The 14,633-nt window shown below is 44.5% G+C and overlaps 1 protein-coding gene across 10 annotated transcripts in view; it reads left to right on the forward strand.

Moving 5' to 3' along the window:
* Positions 1–14,633, forward strand: part of PPP2R2B (protein phosphatase 2 regulatory subunit Bbeta) — a 514,461-nt gene that overhangs the window by 198,728 nt on the left and 301,100 nt on the right. For 3 of the 10 annotated variants that reach the window (XM_027546055.1, XM_027546053.1, XM_027546056.1), the window contains one exon: positions 1,893–2,086. The exons of 3 other annotated variants lie outside the window; for them this stretch is intronic. In XM_027546055.1, coding sequence (XP_027401856.1) covers positions 1,893–2,086 — 194 coding nt within the window. Of the gene's footprint in view, positions 1–1,061; positions 1,172–1,231; positions 1,377–1,396; positions 2,087–14,633 lie in introns of those variants that run through there. 4 more of the 10 variants (XM_027546063.1, XM_027546057.1, XM_027546061.1 and 1 more) reach the window with 4 other exon arrangements.

Here is a 14,633-nt window from a genome sequence, read left to right on the forward strand (position 1 = left end):
TTTCGGGAGATGAGGACCTTGCCATTTTCTACCTGCCAGAAGAATGTTTTCTTCATGGAAGTCTAATGGCAATTCCCAACCTCAGTTAAGGACTTGTTTTCCCGTTTTTTTTTTTTGAACTTCAAATACTTTCTAAATTGTGTTAGCCGAAGCACTGTATGTATATAATTAACTCAGATCCCTCTGGGCTCATCCAGCTAAACTTGTGGAGCTTAACTGAGCAAAACATTCGCTGATGTCTCTCCCCTGCAGTGACGCTCACTGAAATGAATACCTTCTACAAGAGGAAATCAGGGACATTTCTTGTCCAAATTGACTTTCTAGTGATTTGGGTTGCTTCAGAAATGATTGTTGTTTCATAACAGTAATGATCTCATTTTCTTTCAAATATGAAATCTGCGATTTGGCAATTCAGGAAAAATTGGGGGCGGGGCAGACTTCTGTATTTTCTTCCTAGGTGAAGTAGGAAGACAGGCCACTTTTTGGTATTCATTGGATATTTGAAATTCCTCCTGGGAAACAGTGGCGCTCTGGGGGCACAGGGCTCCAATGTACCTTTCACTGGGAGAGCAAATTCAGCGGTTCCTGCAATGCTGTGTCTTAGCAAGCAAAACCCACCCGAGGGGCTGGAGCAGTTTGACCAAAACTGAGTGCAAAGGGTTAGGGAATATGGACTTTTTCAGAGCATGTTGACTAGATTCATAATTCGACCCTCTTCCTCCCTCTGCTAGTATAGACACCCCCAGTTAAAAGTTATTTTTTACTCTCTTTGAAAGGGAGAAGTCAGGTGTGATCCTCAGAAAAGTTCTGGCCTCTGATTCCCCATTTATTCCTAACGCAGAGAAGGGCTTAAGCTAGCCTCTGAGCCATTCTCTGCTTTCTGGGTGAGGCTTCAAACCCCAGGCCTCACCCTTGACCTTCATCCAGAGACCATATGCTTGATAGAAGGGTGAGCAAAAGAGGCCGAGATGTAGACTTCCTGTTTGCTCAAGGGAACCTTCTCTTTGCTATCCTGGAACACAGGTGTCTGAAGAAAGGCGGTGAGCTAGGGGACTCTGGGTGCTGGAGTAAACGCCGCCCTGAGCTGCGTGGCGCTGGGCGGGGAGGGAGTTCGGAAGAGCGAGTTTAGGCTTTTCACGTCAACCTGCGGAGCTGGATGCTCGCTGCCCAGGTGCGGGTTGGCGGCTGCGTGCGCCCCACTGCAGCAGAGAGCAGCCGCAGCCTCTGCCTCGGCTACCACCGCTGCTGGGGAAAGAGTCCTGGGGCTGCTGACGCGGTTGGGAGGAGCCTCGCCTTTAATGCACCAGCCGCCTCCAGCCTCCTGCAGCAGCAGCAGCAGCAGCAGCAGCTGCTAGTGCGCGCGTGTGGGTGTGAGGGTGAGTGCGCTGGCGCCGGCCGCCTAGCGCCCTGCCCAGCTCCCCGCCGGCTGCCGAGCCCCCGCCAGCCGGAGCAGCCCTCCCGTGGGACCAGCACCGTCCTCCGGGCCGGGCCAGCCTGAACCCTGCCCCTGCCATCTCGCCACTGCAGCTCGGGTCCAGAAAGGCACCATTTTGTCGCGGCTGCCCGCTCTCCCAGGGGGGAGGAGGGATCTTTTTTGCATTTCGGAGCGGCTGCCAATGAGGGGAACCTGTTGGGCATCTCCCCAGCCCCGCTTGTGAGCGCCTCCCGGGGCGGCGGGCGGGACCAGACCCCTCGGGGCACGGCGCATCTTGGCACCCCAGAGGCGGAGGCGGCGGAGGCAGGCGCAGCATCCTCGCTGGGAATTGGAGCTGGAGTGAGCGCACCGCGGGAGGAGCCGCCGCAGCCTCGGAGATCCCGGGCGGAGGAGGTGACAGCTCCATTGCCGGGTTTTTATTTTTTTTCTCTCTCCGCCTCCCCCGTCTCCTCCTCAGGCTCGGACCATGGTGCAGTCCCACTGGCTCCCCTGCCCCCCTCTCCTGTGAGACTGGCTGCGGGGAGGGAACATGGATACTTGTCTGCCGGCTTCTGGTTCCCACGCAAGTAAGCCTGCTGTCAATGGAGGAGGACATTGATACCCGCAAAATCAACAACAGTTTCCTGCGCGACCACAGCTATGCGACCGAAGGTAACGCCAGCCCCACCGCATTCCGCCGCTGGGGCCGGGCGCAAGTTGCGGATCGCTGAGCTCCGCGGGCGGCAGGGCGCGTAGCGGCGCAGACTCCTCCGGGCCCCGGGGCTGGGGCGGGGGCTCGGCCCGCAGGGGCAGCTGCCCCGGCGCCCCACATCCATCCGGGCTCGGCGAGGCGAGCTGGGTGTTCAGCAGCAGGTGGACCCGGCGCCCACGGGAGTTAAAATGGCCCTCGGGGATGAGGTTTTTCAGGGTGGGGCTCCTGGCTGGAAAAATGACTCCCGCTCCCAAAAGCAGATGACCCTTCTCTGAATATATATAAAGGGGTCGGTGGAGTGGGGGATAGGTAAGAAAGAAGAGGGCCCAAGAGGACCGTGGGTCCCCCTCTCCCTGAGCGGAATGATGTGTCTCTCAGTGGCTGCAAGGGAGGGCATGGTTTCATTTCCTGCCCGTTAATCTCCCCGGCCGGGTTACCTGCTTAGACAATCAAAAGCCCAAAAGGCCCGTTCATAAAGGGCGACCCTCTCTCCCCTTGGAAGTGCATTAGCAAGATATAAAAAGGTGGCTCGGGAAACAGTGTTGGGGCGGCGAGTGAATGAGTCTGACACGTGGGGCGAGCAATGCGATCAGTGGGGCCTTTAAAAATCACCATTATGAATTCTGCAGCAGTAGTTTCTGCTGAATCAACAGCCAGCAGAAAGCAAGAGGGTTCAGTAAGCTGAGCTTTGCCAAGAGGTGAAATTGTCGTCTCTCTCTCTCTCTCCCTCTCTCTCTCCCTTTCTCTCTCTCACCGTTTCCCCCAGCTTGTTCTGACATTAGCCTGAGTGAGGTACAGGCAGAAAAGGAAAGTCAGCAGGTGGAATCTCATTTGCCTTTTGTGTGGGAATAGAGAGTGGGGGCATTTCCAAATACCAAAACTTTTGCATTTTTGCTTTCATTTTCTACCTGTCGGCCTTTATCCTTAAGTACTCCTGTACAGTGTTGCATCGTCACATTGTAATTCCCACGAGAAAAAATGTGTGTGAAAGGGTTTTAGGAACATGTAGCAAGATATGTTCATTTCAGATGATTCCTACTATTCCTGGATGCTAAAATTTCTGTCACATTTAATCACATCAAGACTACTAAAGAAATGTGGATGGGGGTGCTAAAGAGTTCAAGTTCTGAAAAGAAAAAGATACACAATTTAGGGGTAAAGGTGGCATCTTCTATAAACATCCCTGAAAGTTTCAGATAGAATGTTCAGCGTTTTTGAAAACATATGCTTTATTCGTCATCATCATTGGAGAGCATCACACCTAATATGTCCATGGTTCTAGACAAATCAAGCAGAGCTGTATGACCTCTGGCCTTCAGGAGCTTAGAGGTAGCTTTTAAGATGTTCAGCTTGTCCCTGCCCCATATCAAGCACCATGCTTACTGAGTCTTTTTACTTGCCTGGTGACAACATGATTGTTACATGTTCTTCCCTGGTCTTAGTGCTTTGTCACGGATTCACCAGGTAGCATATGATCAGCTCTGGGTCTGAGCATAGCATCCAAAGAGAAGTTGGTTTTGGGTCCATTGTCTTTGGGGGCACACTTTTTTTTTTTTTGTTTGAGACAACAAAGACAGAGGGTTGCCTTCATGTTTTCTTCTGTATTGCCTTATGCCTCCAAGTGCAGGCAAAGGAAACTTACTGAGCTAGGAAGATGGGAAAATTGAGGTCATGTGTATAGGAGTATCATCTGTAAAATGAAGAAATGAGTTAAACATGGCATTCTTCATTGCTTTCAGGGCCTTAGACAGACCTAATCTTTGTTCCTCTTTGATGCCATTTTGGTAGACTCTGATTGCAGATAAAATATCTGGGTTCATATATTCTAAAATGAGGTAGAGTTTATAGCAAAGAATTTACTAAAATCTTTCCAAATCAGCCTCCTTGGATCACTCTCCCCACACCAACCCCCGTGCCACTACATTCAAAACTAAATAAACCACAGTACATTTTCAAGGGTTTTTTTTTTTTTTTTTTTTTACCTGAGCTTGGTGTAAGTTCTTGCCTGGAGGATCCCAGGGACAGGGGAGCCTGATGGGAGCCTGATGGGCTCTGTCTATAGGGTCGCACAGAGTTGGACACGACTGACGCGACTTAGCAGCAGCAGCAGCAGTGAAAGTCTGGAAAGAAAAAAAATAGTTCTTAGACAATGTAAGTTGTCTTTTCACATGCAATTCCCAATTGCATTTTATTCATCAGAAGAGAATCCTTCCTCTTCTGATGAATACCTCAAAAGTGCTAGTACACCTTGAAGGAACACCGCCAGATCAAAATCCTTGTTAAAATCCTCTGCATTTGGGACTTGCCCCCAAATTCTCTTCCCCTTTTTTAACCTTCTGGGGAATTAGTTTCTAGGTCCTTCTTCAGACTTTGCTTTTCCTTTTGTTTTCTTTGATATTTCTGCATTTTCCTGTCTTGCCCAGTTATGTCAGCTTTCTTTTTTCCTGCAAAATTTCCTTTGCATTTATGTCTGAATTTTTCTTCCCTTTGCTCGGATCATTCCACACTGCAGTATTCTATTTAAAGCTGAAAGGTTTTTGCTGTGTAGTTAGTGTGAAGGACTCCAAGCTCAATTTGCATTATAAGTGGTAGCTGCAGGCAAGTTCATCCAGCTAAGAGCAATGCAAATACTAAAGGACACTTTTCCCAAGCTTTTCTGTCTTTCTTTCTCTCTTTCTCTCTGTGGGAAAAGAATGCATGATGTGCATTTATTTAAAACATTTCTTATAACTTTTCTTTTGTTCTGAGTATGAAGTTACCACCTTCACCTCCCTTTTCCTTTTTCTCCCTTTTTAAAAGTTGCTATCTTTGAGCATCTCTCTTTTCCAAGCACTGTAAGTACTGAGCTTTTTGTAAGTATCATTTCAATATGTCCACACCCGGTTAGGTGGATCTTGTGATTTCCATTTTTAATAAGAAAACTGAGCAACTGAGGCCCAGAGATGACACTAATTAGTCAAGGTCACACAGTCAGGATAAAATTTGTCTTCCGACTCTAGACAGTCTGACGTGCTCATCTATTAGAAAATTCTGCACAGCTTCATTTTTCTTTAACTATTAGCTCCTGTTATGAGGAAGATCACAGTGGTTTATCTCTGTATGTAAATAGTGTTCCCTTCTGAGGGAAAATTCTTTGCAGGGATCATTTGAAAATGTCCATATAGGGTTATACATGAGGAAAAGCATCAGTAGGGTTGGCTTTTATCTTTTTGACTTGTTAGAACCAACTAAAACTCCCTCTCCAATAGCGCAATCAGAGTTTTCTAGATTAATACTTCTATTCTCATGGGGCAGAATAAATATTCTACATAGGAGGAGTTCACAAGAATGGCAATCTGGTTAGAAGAGAAAGTCAGATAATTTGTTGTTTAACTATTCTTTTCTCAATTTCCTTAGCCATAGAATGGGAATAACAGCAGAACCTACGCCACAGGGGAAAAAAATTTATAGTCCATGGGGTCGCAAAGAGTCGTGCGAGAGAGAGAAAGTCTTAGAGACTTTCACTTTCACTTTCAATGCAGGAAAAGCACTCAAGACAGTGCCTAATACAAAGCCAGACCCTGATGGATGCCCTCAGTAATTATAGCTGTTGTTATTTTAACTTAAATTGCATTTGTATTGCAAGCACAATGTTTTTCCTTGCATTGTTGTTGATTTGGAGTGATCTTGAGGGAAGTAGAAATAGGTGAGACGTCCCTAAAACCCCCCACAGTCTCTTCTTGGCTTATCCACTAGCCGTAGATAGCCTCTTAGCAATTTGCCTTAATGTATTGGGTTGGCTGAAAAGTTCATTCGGGTTTTTCCATACTATGTTACAGAAATAACTTGCTGGTTATATTCTGGCAGCAAGTTCTGTCTTCCCCTGCTGCTGCTAAGTCACTTCAGTTGTGTGCGACTCTGTGCGACCCCATAGACAGCAGCCCTTAGAAGCCTTTAAAAACCCATACTTCTTGTACATATTTTTAAAAGAAGAGCAAATGCACTTAGTCTATGTATAGTTATTATATTAATATGATATCATTGTTATTATGTAACTGTTGATGCTTTCTGACTTTAATTCCTTCAACAACTATTAATTGACTTTCTGCAGAAGTGATCCTGCATACTCCAGTATGTTGTGTCTGTTCTCATGAACTTGAAATCTGGTGGAAGAGGTAGACATTAAACAAACAATTTTCCAAAGAATTATGTAGCTTCCAATTGTGATAAGTGATATTCAGGAAATGCACAAGAAAAGCACAGGAAAAGCCTTGAGATGATTTGTAAAGGAGAAAGGTAAATATAATTTAGATTGAGGCTCAGGGACTGGCTCAGACAAAGTTTAAGCTGAAAACCAAGGGATAAGTCAGGAATGAACAGGAGCTGAAGACATTTCAGGTAAAAGGGACAGTAGGTCCCAAGTGCAGAGTTATGAAACAGTCTGACAGACTCAAAGAATGAGAAGATGCCGAGGACTGAGTGTAGGGAACAAGAGGAAGAGGGCTGAAAATGAGACTGAAGCCTGTAGTTTACTTTGAAATGGACCAAACCAACAAAGAATAATATTAGGGGAAAGGAATGGATAAATAGACAAGCAGATGATAGAACAAATATAAAATGTTAATGGTAGAATCCAGGTGGTCAGTCAGTGGATATCCACTGTAATTTTTTTTTTTCAACTTTGCTATCTGTTCAAAAATGTTCATAATGTTACAGAAAAGAAACTGGAGAGGTATTTAGGGATTAGGTCACGTTGAACCTTGTTGACCATAAGGAGTTTGGACCTTATCCAAAGATGGATCGAAAACCATTAAAGGATTTTGATCAGGGGGGAAATATGATCAGGTTAGTTTTTTCAAAGCTCAGGCTTGCTGCTGTGCAGGGTGGGGCCAGAGGGCTTGCTAGGAAGTGAACAGGAGTGAAAGCGGGAAGATAAATAGGAGGCCATAGCTGTTCTGTAGGATGGTAGCACGAGTAGCGATGGAGAGAATTCTGTAGATTTGAGATACATTGTAGAAGAATGGATCAGGCTGACTTGGCGTGATAGACTAAGTGGAGATGGAGAAATGATGGAGATGGTGTCAAGGAAGACTTGCCATGAGGATAGATGCATGATGGGGCTGTTCACTGAGACTGGAAAAAAGACTTTGGAAATTGATGAGGTGTGTGAGTCATCTAGCCTCATATTGAGACTATCAAGTAAGCTTTGTATATCTGGTTCTGAAGCTCAGAAGAAAGATCTGGACTAGATACATAATTTGGGGTGTTGTGGGTGTATTAAAGGCACTTAAAAGTATGTGAACAGTTGAGATGCCTAGGAGAAGAGCCTTCCAGGGCATATTGAGCCCTATGGGTGAAAAATTTCAAGGAAACTGATCTTGTCTCCATATAAAGAAATTATAACAGAAAAGAGTACCTTGGTATAAGCGTAATTAACCACACACTTAAATTATTCAAATAACCCTGTATGGCCATTTCTCAGAAATGTGATAGAATAAGAAGAGACCAATCTTGGGTGAGTTGAGTTCAGAGGGTCTCCAAACGCGAGCTCTGTGTGATCTGTGAAATGTTACAGCTTTTCAGGGGCACAAGAATCAAAGTAAGAAAGTAAAGGCCCCTGCTTCCTCCTCTCTCCTCATCCATCCCACGCACCTTCAAGAAAAGAGGGAAGCTATAATGAATAAAACTAGGAAGAAACATGAAAATGACTTTTCATAAGAAGCTAATGAAAAGGCATCAGAAAAGTAAAAAGAGGTGTTGTCATGATAGAGAGCTGCCTTGTATTAATAGTTCCTTAAGTTGCTTTGGTATTTTTATGCAAATGCAAGATCAGAATAGTATTTCCAATGCATATGGATGAATGTTTGAGTTCTCTGCTATTCTCAGAAAAATCTGAAATGGAAGATGGGAAGAAGCTGCCTTACAGTATTATAAATGACCTTTCCGGGGATAGGAAATGTTCCGCTACTAAACGAAATAACCAGAGTGCATTGCAAATCACTAGCAAGTATTCATTATTAGCATTCAGGTCTCCAGGGGCTATCCCAAGCCCTTTATGAGGGCTGGTCAGAAACGTACCAATAAACCTGGGGTGAATAATATTAGGCCAGTCCTGTCAAAATACTGGTAATGCTCGATGAAAAGAGCACAGCTGTAGACTGACACTCCTAAATTCTAGCATTTGCATTTATGAAGAAACTAAGGGTCCAGTTTAGATGCTTAGGCGAGGGAAGAGAACGAAGGTTTCTTCAATTCTGTCTGTATTCCAGTCATTTTCGTAGATGTTTCTCATGTGTTTACTCACTTCATCACCTTCAGCAACTCTGAGAGAATGCTTGCATTAGATGCATTTTTCAGGATAAGAAATTGCAAGGTTTGGAGAAGCAAAGAAACTTAGGTATAAGGTCGCATACTTGTAAGTGGCAGAACCAGATTGGAATCAGTGACTGCCTGGATCTAGGCAAGAGTTCTTTGCCCATCCCTGCTGTCCCTTGTTTGGAATTTAGGGGGAAAATGCTGGCTGTGTTCAACACTCTGCATACATCCCCATGGTGGCCATTCAGTGCTGCTCAGTTCACCTGGTCAATCTCTTCCCAGTAAGGCAGTGCATGTGTCTGGGCCTTCCTCTTTTTCCCACAGGGAGGGAGCTGAATTCCCCTCGCTGATGCCAGAATCCTTAGCTAACTTACTCCTGTAAGTTTATTTTCCTCTATTTATAATAAGGGCTTCCCAGGTGACACAGTGATAGAAACCCGGCCAATGCAGGCAGGAGATGTGGGTTCAACCCTGGGTCAAGAAGATCCCCTGGAGAAGGAAATGGCACCCCACTCCAGTACTCTTGCCTATAAAATCCCATGGACGGAGGAGCCTGGTGGACTGTAGTCCGTGGGGTCTCAAAGAGTCAGACACGACTGAGCGACTTCACTTTCACTTTTCATTCTCATGCATTGGAGAAGGAAATGGCAACCCACTCCAGTGTTCTTGCCTGGAGAATCCCAGGGACAGAGGAGCCTGGTAGGCTGCCGTTTCTGGGGTTGCACAGAGTTGGACACGACTGAAGTGACTTAGCAGCAGCAGCAGCAGCCAGTATTCTTGCCTGGAAGATCGCATGGACTGAGGAGCCTGGCGGGCTATAGTCTTTGGCATCGCAAAGAGTTGGACACAACTGAGCACACTCACACATGTGTATAATAAGAAAAGAAAGAAAATATGAAATTGAGCAATCAAATTATGAAATTTACCTAGCTTTTATAGCCCTCTCCATGTTCCTCCACCTGGCACACTCACAGTGAAGTTTCCACTGAACCATCCAGGCATCTCTTCTCCAGAGCTGATAGCAACTCATGTAGTTGCCTGGAGTGAAAGGAGTGGACCAGAGCCAGCTGTATGATGGCTAATGTCCTTTTGCATTGAAGTGAAGTGTGGGGTGTCAAAGGACTCGTGTTGGCCAGAGTAACACTCCAGTGGTTCTCTACCCATCTCCCATTAAAAAGATGAATTTGCTTTCACCAGACTTCATTTCTACCATCCAATTTCCTTCTGTTGCCTTTCCAGTAGAACTCTGGAATAAAGCTAAAAATCAGCTCTGACCTGACAAACCAATCCTGACATAATCATCCCACTGGAAGCACAGATTCTTTTTACAAGACCACTAGGAGTTTTGTCGTAAATAATCCAGGAACCCTTGAATTCTTATGTTCCAAGTTCACTATGGAAAGAGAGGGGAATGATGATGATAGGATGTGAATGTGTGAAATCCATGGACAACTAATTAGTATTAATGGTTTCTTTGGAGAAAGGATCGTTGTGGGTAATGGAAAAGGATGGGCATGTAGAGGGTTAAGTCAGACTGTCATTTCTATGCTGTAGAGAAGAGAGGCCTGATTGATTCCAGCAAATGTGAAGAAATGAAGGGGTGAGAAGATGCATGGAGTCCCAGGGTCTGGAGGGGCCTCTGCAGGCAGGATTTTAATATGAGAAAGATGAGGTCTGCCAGAAGGAGTGTGCCGAAGAGTACCATACCTATGAGGCCATGTATTCTGGGTGTACTTGACACTGGGTTACTGACAGCCTCCTCCATCATGCATAGCTGATTTCAGTGCTGAGAATCTATTAAGTCATGAACCTGAAGTAGTCACAGAATGGCAGGTCACCTCCTCTGCTTAATGCTGGGGACTCAGCTCTGTGACCCTCAACAGATGCACAAGGGTGCTGAGTATGGAAAAGCTGTAAACGGTTCTAATGGGGGATATTGCCTCAACATGCTGAGTGCTCCCAGGTGGTCTGAAAGGAAAAACCTGGACCCCTAAGTACAAAATATCACCAGGAAGTATTTTACCAAAGAGGAGAAGAGCTGAACAAGAAACTTGAGGAGAACAGCATTTGCTCATGTAACTTTGCAGAAGTCAAGTTGGGGCCAAGGACACCCAAGTTAGGAGGACCATTGGTTCACGACAGCTGTACTGCTGTCGTTCATGTTCCTCTCTGCCTTGATGTCTGTGTTTATAAAGCAAATAATGCAGAAATGCCTTCTTACTTGAAAAGATTCAAGCATTATGGAAGTAGATAAAAACAAAGCGTGAATCACCATCCATCCCTGCACCCACCCACTTCCTTGTCCAGAGTTACCATTGTCAATAGTTGCTGAGCTTCCTCATAGCCAACTTCATATACATTTTCATACATTTAAATATCCAGGTGCAGATACGCATTGAGGGAAAGACTGTTTTTTCATGTAACTGAATGCATACTGTTTGTTTTGTTTACGCTTTGTTTTTTTTCCCATTCAGTGATGTATCTGAAAGACCTTTCTGTGTCAGGACACCTACATCTGCCTTGCTCTTTTTAATGGCTGCCTAGTGCTCCATGGTATGACTATACCATAGTTTATTTAGTAGTTCCCTTGTGGCCAGATGGAAAATTGCTTCCAGTTTTTTATATTATAGAAGATACTGGAGTGATTATTCATATATATGTGTGTGTGTATATATATGTTCTTGTTGATGTTCTCCTTCCTGATTTTATCATCTTTCAAAGCCAAGATATTGGTTCTCATTTCTTAGCAAAATAGCAAGAAGGAATCTCTGGTCCTTCATTTATTCTCTCAGTGACCTTGGATAAATCATTTAACCTCATGAACTTGAACTTCTTAATATAAGAAATATCTGGCATTCCTGGAGAAGGCAATGGCATCCCACTCCAGTACTCTTGCATGGAAAATCCCATCGACGGAGGAGCCTGGTAGGCTACAATCCATGGGGTCACTAAGAGGTGGACACGACTGAGCGACTTCACTTTCACTTTTCACTTTCATGCGTTGGGGAAGGACATGGCACCCCACTCCAGTGTTCTTGCCTGGAGAATCCCAGAGACAGAGGAGCCTGGTGGGCTGCTGTCTATGGGGTCGCACAGAGTTGGACACGACTGAAGCGACTTAGCAGCAGCAGCATGTATATGTGCATAGTATATGTATTCTGAAACCACTGTGGATTTGAGTGTTCAGATAAGATAATGTTGATGACTGGCAGTCGTGGAGGACCTGCTTTGTGCCACAAATAAACTTGAGATGTAAAATATCTTTCTTGTTGATACTGTCCTTATACCCCTTTAAGTGAAAAGTTGAAACAAAGTGAGATTACTTGTCCAAGGTCACCCAAGAGTGGGTGGCAGAACAGAAGTCACTTCCAGGTCTGTCAATGTAGTACATGGACACACATGTTTTGAAAAAAAGGCATGATATTGATACAGGAAAAAGTTGTTCATTATTCTAAAGAAATTCTCCTCTGAATCACTACCGATACAAATGGTCTAATTTTTATCAAGAATTTGAAAATGAACAGAGGAAAAATAAGGCAATGCAGTCTTTATTGTTAGGCAGTAGTTTGGAATGCCCATGAGAAGACCTGCATGTTATTCTCAGTCCTGCCACCATAATTAGGTACTTTTATTCTCTTGGCTTCCATTTCCTAATCTACTAAAATGAGGTTGAAGATGGGGGAGGGAAGGCGAGCTATCCGTGGATTTTTGTGGCTCTAAGTTTCCGTGGTGCCCTATGCCTGTATTTGTGATCACCTGGCTCTGTTTTGTGTGTTATGACATTGCGCTTGGGGGTGAGCCTGGGAGACACAGACGTAGGCTTAAAATGTATGCACTGATGGGTCAGACCATCCTCCTGGCAAGAAGGCTGTGGTGCAGCCAAGAGTGGAGACAGAATGAGAAGCATCTCTTTGCCAAAAGCTGCTGCAGATGGAGGAGCCAGCCTGTCTGGGCGGCCCATGACTTTGAGAGGAGCCATTTGGCAAAGTTGTTGGCGTGAGCTGCCTTGCAGCACAAATGCTGGAGACCGTCCTGGGTTGGAGTGAATCAGGGATTCAGCAAAGGTGGCTGGTGGAACAAATAACCATCTGGTGAGCAGGGCACTGCTCATCTTGCCGCACCGACAGGCAAGAGCAAGTGCCAGTTGGTGAGGCTGAGCTCTCAGTGACATGATCTGACAGGCACAATAGGCTGTCTCCCTCGCTATTGTGTGCTCCATGGAGGAGGTTGTAAATCCCAAGCAAACTTGGTTCTCTCAGAAACCAGGAAGCCCCAGTTTCTTCTACTGTTATAAAGAAAGAAAGAAAATTCCTCAAAATTATTTATCGCATTTCTTGCCAGCTGCTATGGTGGTGGTGATGGGGGTGTGGTGATATAGAAATTCTTGCTCTTGAGCACCTCTCCATCCATTTAAGCAGATGATGCTCTGTCCTTCTCAAAAAGTACTTAATCGTATAAGGACCCAGACTGGGCAAGTCTGCACTACATTTGCCTCTCTTGAGACAGTGGAATCAGAGCCCGCCTGGCTCTAGAACCCCCTCCTGCAACACCAGTTCTGAGGCCTTGGAACAGACCCTCCATCTCTGAATTTTTTCTTACCTGTAAAATATGGCACAGGCTGAGGCAACATGCCCCCTATTAGCATGATATCTTTTTAAACATTTTATTTATTTATCTATTTTTGGTTGTGCTGGGTCTTAATTGCTGCTCAGGATTTCTCTTGTTGGGTGAGTGGAGGATACTCTCTAGTTAATGGTGTGTGGGCTTCTCTTGTTGCGGAGCACAGGCTTTAGGGCACACAGGCTTCGGTAGTTGTAACACGAGGGCTCAGTAGTTACAGTTCCCGGGCTCTAGGGCACAGGCTCAGTAGTTGTGGCACATATGGGCTTAGTTGCTCTGTGGTATGTGGCTTCCTCCCAGATCAGGGATTGAACCTGTGTCTTCTGCATTGGCAGGTAGATTCTTTATCGCTGGAGCCACCAGGGAAGTCCCTAACATGTTATTGTTTATACGTGAGCACAGAATACATACAAAAGAATCCCTCTCCATGCATTTGGAACCAGTAGTTGATGGTAAATTGGAAAAGTTAAGGCAGAGAATCATAAAAATGATATACCTATTATATTTACTTATTTATTTATTTGAAGTTTAGCTGATTTACAATGTTGCGTTAGTTTCAGTTGTAAAGTGATTCTGATATATTTTCTTTTTCAGATTCTTTCTCTTATAGATATTACTAAATATCATGTATAGTTCCTGATACACCTATTTTAAGCAGCATTGCCTAATTTTGATGAAAAGCTTCTTGAAGAATCAAGGCTTAATCTTTGAGTATGGGTGGGACTGCTGACTGGGGCACATATTCTTCTGGCACAAACCACACCCACAATGACAAAGACCACGTCTGAGTTTGGTTTCCTTGAGATTGAGTGACAGTATAGACCCCTGAGAAGCAATCTGAAGTACAGATCCTTCTAGGTTTTCACAAATGTCCCCCATATTTTATCTTTCCCACATTTAATTGATAATTCTTGATCATCTTTTGAAAGCATTCAACTTAGTTTTCATGTCAGACAGTCATCACTGTCCATGATATTCAGTTAAATAACCAGTACAACTGACATCAAGGGATTTGGGAACCAATACAACTGACTTTCAGTAGACATGCAGCTCAAACAAAAGAAGTGGAAGTGAGCCAGTGGACCAGAGATGAGCCTAATAAATTAGCTGTGAACGTAGAACATGCTGGAGACACATTTTACAGAGGGAATTGAAAGCATTTTCTCATCTGATGAGTCATCTTCTTAGAGGTCTATTAAAAGAGCTTCTGTTGTAGAGCCATCATATACTGAGTGCTCACAGTGTACCAGGAATTAAGAGCTCTGTTTATACTATATATGATGAACTATATATTATGTGTATATGTATATATTGTGTACTACATTGGTGTGTATACATAGGATAATGGGTGTGTGTGTCGGGGTGGGGGAGTGTACCATTTAATCCTAACAACAATCCTCAGCTGTATTAAGGTTAATTCAGTTAAGGCTGAATTAGGTGAGACTTTTAGGTCTTATTCACCACTGTCTCTTATCCATCTCCTAGTCCAACATCTGGCAAATGGCACTCATTACATGTTTATTAAGCAAATGAGGGAATATATGATGAAACTTAGAGAAGTTGTGTAAGCTGCCTAGCATCAATCAGCAGCCT

Source organism: Bos indicus x Bos taurus, chromosome 7 (genome assembly GCF_003369695.1).
Source record: "Bos indicus x Bos taurus breed Angus x Brahman F1 hybrid chromosome 7, Bos_hybrid_MaternalHap_v2.0, whole genome shotgun sequence".
NCBI lineage: Eukaryota > Metazoa > Chordata > Mammalia > Artiodactyla > Bovidae > Bos > Bos indicus x Bos taurus.